Source organism: Drosophila tropicalis, unplaced genomic scaffold (assembly GCF_018151085.1).
Source record: "Drosophila tropicalis isolate 14030-0801.00 unplaced genomic scaffold, ASM1815108v1 contig_593, whole genome shotgun sequence".
Classification (NCBI taxonomy): Eukaryota; Metazoa; Arthropoda; class Insecta; order Diptera; family Drosophilidae; genus Drosophila; species Drosophila tropicalis.
In genome coordinates, this window is record NW_027173070.1 from 15380649 (window position 1) to 15389136 (window position 8488).

The 8488-nt window shown below is 34.2% G+C and overlaps 1 protein-coding gene across 1 annotated transcript; it reads left to right on the plus strand.

Annotated features, from left to right (window-relative positions):
* The first annotated feature begins 4056 nt into the window (after positions 1-4056).
* Positions 4057-4606, plus strand: LOC137577788 (actin-binding protein WASF2-like). Its single transcript, XM_068291335.1, has one exon. It carries the CDS (start codon positions 4201-4203, stop codon positions 4462-4464), a length of 264 nt encoding a protein of 87 aa, XP_068147436.1. The 5' UTR covers positions 4057-4200; the 3' UTR covers positions 4465-4606.
* Positions 4607-8488: the final 3882 nt, after the last annotated feature.

Here is an 8488-nt window from a genome sequence, read left to right on the forward strand (position 1 = left end):
TACATTTATTATGAAGAACCTGTTTGCAGTATTGTATTATTGGCATAGTGGAATTAAATATGTAAACGATTCAGATAATTTTTTGTTTTCAAATGGGTTAAATTTTTGTCCCGTTCCAAAAAAATTTGTTTCTTTTTTGCCATTCATTTTTAGTGAATAACAAATTTTTAGGGCTGCATTCGCAAAATATCGATAAAGGGGCCAATCGAATCGCCTATCGCAGCGGCTGAAATAGGAACTTGAAAATGGAACTGGTAAACCGACCGTCAAAGTAATTTTTCGACTGTGAAAATATGATACTAGTTTTAAATATAAATGGTTTTATATTGGCAACATTTAATCCAAAGGTTAATGGCAAGATATAATTAAAAAAAAAAAAAAACCGTTTAATTTTACTTTAGATCTTTTAATTATCTTTGGTTTGCTGTGTATATTCCAGTTGAAGCCAATCTGACACTAACAAGCTGCATTTGGACACATTGTCTTATTAAAAGCGTCTCCCATGACGGATTAATTTTTAATGATGTTGTTAAACAAAAGTTAATGAGGCAAACACCCTTACGACTAAAAAGGCACCACCCATTGCTTTGCCTCCTCCATCGTTCACCGACCACCGGAAAGAATAAAGCATCTCCACGTGCTGGGCAAATAAATCATCATTGCCAAAAAGCCAACCAAATACGACAGACATATATACATACATACAAACATACAATGCAATTGCTCCGGTCACTTTTACGTCTTAGTGTGCTGTGCTGTGGTCTCTTCTCTTTCGAAAATCCTGACAAATGAGCGAAATTTTCTAGCTCAAAGAATATTAACGTGTATTAGCGCAAAAGAGCCGAAAGGCGAATGCATTAAGTCAACTAACACAGCAGCGGCAACAGTAGCACCGGGGAGCATACATGGTTGGAAATAAACTACAATCCAAATAGCAAACTACGTAGCTCACGTTGCTGCAGGAGGAACAGCAGCAACAACATCATCAAATTTGCTGCCTCATTTATAAGGATTACGGAGATGGAGCCAGAGGCATACATATGGACCATAGACGGTGCCAAAACAGTAAAAACTCATAACAAAATTACTTGCAAGAAAATGCAACAAGCAAGAAATGTATCAGCCATTTCCTACCACCAAACAATCCAAGAAGGGTCTTATAGAGGGGAGACTTTCATCTCCCGGGTGGTTGCTTCACTCACTGACTGACTAACTAGCTGGAATGGTAGAGGAAGATCTGGGGAGGTGGTTGTTGTATTGGGTGGGCTTGTTGTCCATAACGTTTGCCGACTTCTACACTGGGGTAACACGAAAGATGCATTAGTTTTAACTTGTACCGCATGATTAGAGGTTTTCATTTCCCCTTCGTACATTTCTCGATTCAAGGCTTTTCGAGGGCTGAATTGCAGTTTCATTGAATCTAAGTAGCTTACGAGAGTGCTCAATAAAATTCGTGGCAAGTCAACAATTCTTGCCATTCATTAATTTGACACCTTTTAGCTTTAATTAATCAAAAACTTTTGTGTTTACCAAATAAGTATTAACATTTATCTTTGAAAGCTGAAACATATACAACCGAATCTAAAAACTAGAAACTTTCTATTTCAAAGTTACAATTTTGAGTATAGCTCTTTCGGATACAGATTGTAAGGACTTTAATATATGTAAAAATATAAGAGAAGACTCTGGCCTATATAAATGTATATATTACTATAAATAAAGTAGCAAGATTTAGTTTAAAAAATATTACAGGAAAATAATAATATAAGGTAAAAAATAATAGCAACCCTTTTGTTGATTTCAAGCCGGCACACGAAAGTGAAAAATTTGGCTAAATCCTCTGGAATACATCGTGTAGATATTTGATCTCGTTTCCGAATTGTTTTTAAACATTAAATTGTTGCCATTTTGAATTCTTTTGGAATGAAAAATTATCTATATTTTGGACGATTTAAAGCCGAATGGATCCATTTTCTACCATTCAAACAGCAGAGATTTAGATATCTGTTTTCAAAACCATTTTTTTACAATTTCTTAGATTTTAGTAAGTTGGTTTTATAAATTCTATTAGTCTTTGTCCGAATTACTTTTAAAATTAAACTTTTCTATTTTGATCAATCAATCTTAATTGATTGAGTGGAAAAATCAAAAGGTTTTGGTTCCGACAATTTATTCAGTTGTATATACCAAAGAAGCTAAGAAGCCCGGAATAGATTTAACGAATTCTGTCATCTTTCTTTAAACCTTTTCTTTTTGTTCTAAGCAAATACAAAGCCTTCGCCATATGTGTATTACCAGTCGGAGTGCAGTTTTGTTGCACTCATTCCACTTGTTTGTATGTACATATGTACATACATCTTAATTAATGGGATATTCCAATATGTTGTTAGCTGTCTCCGCATAAGGAACATCTTTCTGCGGTTAAGCCATTAAAGACATTAGGCCAGAATGTTAGCTAGGCTTAAATATCATAAACATAATTAAATTCATGGGTGTAGTAGCGACAAAAGGATTAACTAAATATGTCCCATAAAAAGCAAGAGAAATAAATAGTAATTTGTTAAAAAATTTATCCATTTTTGAATAAAAGATTTCAATCTTTGAAGTCGTCATTGAAAGAGATTTAATTATGTGAGAGGCTAAGACCTCTCTTATATATTTTTTAAAGTACTTTAAGCATTTTATCATTAGATGACATAAAAGGATATTAAAAGAAATCATATGGACTTAATTGAGAGTTAGGTTAAGATACAATTAAAAAAGAATTGTTAAATTGTTATATTAAACATTTGCGGTATATTTTGTAAAATGTTAATAGGCTTTTAAACAATGGAAATGCTTAAAAGAGGGAATAATCAGGTATAAAAAGCTCTTGGCAAATACAGTTTACCAACAATCCAAAAGGAAGAAGTCAAAAAAGAAGTTAAGCCAAGACTGTTTAATAACCTCTTGTTGTATTTACATAGTTTGTCCTAAAACAGATCACATTCCTGACTGAGACACAATTGGGTTGGGTTGACTACGCCCTTGATTAAAGTCAAGAATTTGCGCTTAAGTTCTATGATAGCTGAGATACATTTTATTTGGTTTTACGATTCTTTCTTTGCCTTTATTTTTCCCTTTTTTTTTTTTGTTTTTTGCTGCGTTGTCTTTGCCGGTTATTGTTGCTGCTGTTAATGTTGTTGCTGTTGCGGTAAGGCAGCCACAGAGCCAGAACGAGGACCAGAACCAAAAAGGGAGAACATCACCAACAGCTTGGCTAACAACGGAAACGGCAACGAGAACGACAACGAGCGTCAACAACTGTGTGCTATATGCCTTTTTAACTTGATTTAATGAGTGCAGGGAAAAACATCAACAAGAAAAATGAAATAACTGTCATTGAAGACATGAAAAAGGGAGCTCCAATGGAAAAAGGGGAGTGGGACAGACCCATTCCTTCAAGGAGAATGAAGACAGGGAGCTGGCTTGACGTTGTCTGATGGAGTGCGAGGCTGTGCTACTTAACTGGGACACGAAGGGGACCCTTCTCTTCTGTTTCGGGTGTGCCAGGGCGCAATTATGCAGCAAATTAACGCTTTATATTTATTAAAAAGGAAAAATAAGGGAAATGGGTGTGGCCAACTGAGGGATGAATGTCTCAAGACCATCAAAAAAACAAGTACCAAAACAGAACATGAAATTTTCACAAAAGCAAGAACATTTCATGTTTGACAGTTGTCAGAAATATGGACTGAAACGGGAGTTTCCATCATGTCTGGGCATAAGCCCATCCATCACTAAAACGAAACCTGATGAAGTAGGAAATTAGAATCTATTGTTATTGATATTTATGTCTCTCTCTTTGACTCAGCTAAGAGTATGCAAATTTCCACCAAAAGATAACTGAATTTGATAAAGACTCTCTCACTCTCTGCAACATTCTTGTTAATATTCGAACCACTGTGCATGGTTTTCCATATTCGAAACATTTACACAAAATTTTCGTAATCAGTGCAGCTCATTGATCAAATTCCCCTGGCCTTAGATAAAATAAAAAAAAAAAAAACAGCCTAACATAGTTCAATTTTATGTATGTCTCACTGGCAAATCGCCTCAAAACACCATTCATTCGATATTGTTCAAGCAAACGCAACGCGTTTCCTCGCACTCATTAAATTTAGTTAGTTAGTTAGACTCTTAGTCAGAGTAAAAGGAGTCATGTATAATCCCGGCTACCAAGTGGACGTCATTGATCCCTACTATCCGCCACCCGTGGAGGTCATCGAGTTCATGCCACCGCCTCCACCCGCCGTTGAGGTAATAATGCCTCCACCAGCCTATGGTCAGCCAACTGTGGTGATTGAACAGCCCTATGGCCAGCCCCCACCCCCACCAGGTCCATCTCAGGGTGAGATGGAATGCTGTCTCATGTTGGGCGCTTGTTGCGTCATGGAAGAGTGCGGCCTGTGTGTCATCTCGTGAAGTGCTTCAAAGGACTTAATAAATGTGCAAATAGTTAGGCAAAATCAATTCATTTACAAATAAATAGTCTAGTCTGTACACAAAATACAACAATATATTTTCTTAAAGTAATGTAATTCAATAAATAATACAAAAACACAAACGAGACTAAGATTCTTTTTTGTGAAAAGTGGAAACAAGAGTGTTTAAAGTTAACAATCTAAAAAAGAATAACATTGTTGTACTTTTAAGTAAGGCTAATTATAGTTAATATCTGTTTTTTTTTTTTTTTCTTAAATATAAAAAATCATGAGTGCAAAGTGAAATTTTTAAAACTAAAAAATCACCTTTACCAGATTTAGTCGCTCAATAATTTCATCAAGTAATAAAAATAAAAAGTAAAATGTATTTCTCTTACGCTTCTATTGGAATTAACTTTAGATCGCTAGCTTTTTAGCCACTGTATTAACTCACAAACTCAATTCAGTTTTCTTGTCTAAATATTTGTACATTCGGAAGTGAACCAGTTTAAAGCTTGAAAACTATTCCGGAAACACAAACAGACCTGATTCATATCGTATCTGTGTATCAAGTTTTTTTTTACTCTGTATTGTATTGTTTGTAGCGACCTTTATTTTGATTTGTTTTTTCTTCCAATCTTAAATACAAAAACAATGCATTTAGCTTTGCAAAAATCGTAGAATAATTTCAAACTTTGATTACTCTCCTGAGATTGCATTAGGCAAACTATAAATTAAAAGATAAAACATTTAACCAAGTAAAAAACTTTACAATAATTTTAATTTTGACGTTGAATCTTTGTTTATATAGAATCAACTGTCTTAATCTTATTACAAAGTCAAAGATCTCTATATTGAACAAAAGTTTGTCATTTAGTATAGTTAGACTATTCACCTAACTATCACTAAATCCACACAGCATGGACACTAGTCTGGAACTCCAACCGGGATGGTTTATCTGATCTATTCAAAATATTTATAAAATAATGTCAACAATCCAAAATTTATCAATACCATTAAAGCATTGTTTATGAATTAGATTAGAATCAATTTTAGGTAACTTCCCATTATGTTCTTTATGAGTCAGACTATGCGTTGTCTAAGTTTTCATGTTTAGCTTGGGGTATTCCTTTCCAGGATTGCTCCATTGAATCGAGTAACAGTATTTGAAGTACTTTTAAAAATTTTTTCATAAATGTTTCTGGTTTAAAGATCATGTATAGTATATTATGTCATAATCTAGTAAAAAATATTTCAAAACAAGCATCACCAAAGATGAGGGGCAACAAAAACTCCTTGATTTTATTCGAGAAATAACTTGTAAAAGTTATGGTAAAATATTTCAAAAATCCCATCAAAAAATATGGTACATTGAAATATTTCAATTAAATATTCAATTATTTAAATGATTTTACTGTTTCTTGTATTACGTTTCGAACCACAGCTGTGTCAATTGCGGTTACACTGGGCGTATGAGTAATATGGTCTCAGTAGGAGGGGGCTTTAGATAAGGAACTTTGTAGAGAAATAAACCAAAACTTAAAATGATGAGTAAGTGCGGTACTTCACCTTCCGCCAACCAAAATCTGCCCTCCCTATCTCTCTCTCTCTTCCTCTCCCTTTCTTTATTCGTTTGGTATTTACACCCTTCTCAAAAATGTTTGGCCAACAAATTTTCTTAGAGCCAAAAGTCATAAAATGTTTTATCAAATGAGAGCAGCCGGCTTTTGGCATACACAAAAGTTGGTCACAATGTTTTTTCTTTCGGTTTTTTTTTTTTTTTTTTTTTTTGCTTTTGACACATTTTTCGGTTTTATTGGCAAATTGAGAAACATATAAATAATATCTTGGAATGCGAACTAACTTGAAAATTATGTGTGGTGTTTTGTGTGGCAGAAAAGGGTTCTTCAGTTGCCACATTTTGAGTCATAAAACTACCACTACAAATAAAGAGAAGAGAAATTTTTGTGGCATGTTATTAAATTTGGCTTTTTTTATTTTATTTTATTAGATGGCCTGGCATTGAGATTTATGTAAGACAATATGTTCTCGCCGCAAAATAAGTGCCACCAAAAGGCAAGAAAGGGCAAACGAGAGGCAGTCAGAGAGACAGAGACAGAGAGAGAGAGAGAGAGAGAGCGAAAGTCGAGCACAAAGTATTATTTATAAGAAATCGTAAAATTTTATTGTACAGAAAACTGTGTGAGTTGTTGTACGACCCAAGCCACAGAAAGTTAATTTAACGTAAGGCATTAAAGGATTTGCTAGCCATTGTTTGAAGTTTTTCGCTCCAACCCATTTCATTTTTGGCATGGGAAGGTGAATTGGGTGGGTGGTAGGATGGTTGGTTGGTTGGTTGGTTGGAGGCGTCTCTTCTACATAATGGTGCAGCAACAGCAGCAATCACCACAGCCGCAGCAACATGGACAACAGGGGCAGCAGCAACAACCTTTCTCCTTGGGCGGTGGCGGTGGCGGTGGCGTCTGTACGATAACAGTTGGCGGCTGAGACACGGGAGCTACTTGTACGACCTCCACAACACGTGTACGATGATCCATCTTTTCGTTTGTTTTCCGGGTTTCCAACTTGTTGCACCGTTCACGTTTCGTTTCACACTACTCCCGTGTGGTCATAATATTTGTTATATGCACGGTTCTCTGCCAATCTGCGGACGAGCTCGCCGCTCGCCTTATCAATCGTTAGATAAACGTATCTATGTGGGGTTCTCCTTATCTTGGGTTAAAAAGTATCCATTTTAGGTGAATTCAATGTAATTCTAGTTTGTCACAAGGCCAAAAACATTTATAAACATAATATTTATACTTTATAATCAATCAAAAAAATGTTTGCCATAAAAGATTTAAGTTTCTCAATAGATATATATTATGGGGAATTATGGGAAACTGTTTACAAATAAAGGTTTACAAAGGTTTATGGAAACTATATAATAGGTAGGATTTAGACAGCGCACTTAAAATTCCATAACAGAATAAATGGAAAAGAAAATCAGACTAGATAATAATGCAAAAAAGGTAATAACAAAGATACAAGTTACATACCAAAATTAGAATACATATTAATATATAGAATATTCCTAAATTAGAATCTGTAGTTACCTTTTAAGTCGTCTAAGTAGTACTTTAGCATTGACTATTTTACAGGGTATAAAAATCGTTATCAGGCCTATCTATAACTCTTTAGATAATGTTGATTATCTTTGTTATTCAGTTGTTTCTGTTTGTTATGCATATTGTCTACAAGATAATGACCTAGAGTTCATTCATTCAAAAATAAAAAAGGTATAACTCCTGTATCTAAATTATTACAAGAATTATTAGACTTTAAAATTACAGGACTATATTACCAAATTCTATTAGAAGGTTCAACAAGTTTTTTAATGTGAATTAATGGTGAAAACATTTGGAATAGGAGAAGTTGAATAGGGGGAATCATAAATTAACAAGTTTGATTACTAAAATTAAATTTGATTAGCAAACTAATAATTCTGCCTCATTGGTACTTCTTATAGAAGAACTATAACCAGAACCCTTTAACAGAACAATAAGGTAAAACAAGTAAATTTAGTCAGTTCATCTTCTTCACAATCAGATTCCTTGATACCTGATTTAATAATAATTTTTCAAATTGGCTAATCGAACTCATTTGATACAAATATAAATCATAATAATGACTCGTCAGAGCTCTTTACAATTTTATTATGAGTTTGTTTTTTTTTTTAGTAAATAGTTATCAAGTGGGCTTAAGGGCCATGTAAAAAACTAAATAAAATCAATTCAATGCCATGACTCACACGTTGAATCAACGATAAGTTGAATGCCAATCGAATGTAGTTCAATATCAAATAGAGCAGCTAATGCAAGAGCTATCTAATCTAATCTTGAAATTGAGCCATTCAAAACTATTTTGACGACGCGCTTTGCATTCGAAGCTATCGTAATGAGAGAAACTCAATTAAAAATTTTATCCAACCAGCAAATTGGAATGAGCTCAAGGAAGGTGGGAGG

Excerpts from the sequence above, each read along its gene's own strand:
- LOC137577788 (XM_068291335.1), top strand. The coding sequence starts at position 4,201 with ATGTATAATCCCGGCTACCAAGTGGACGTCATTGATCCCTACTATCCG.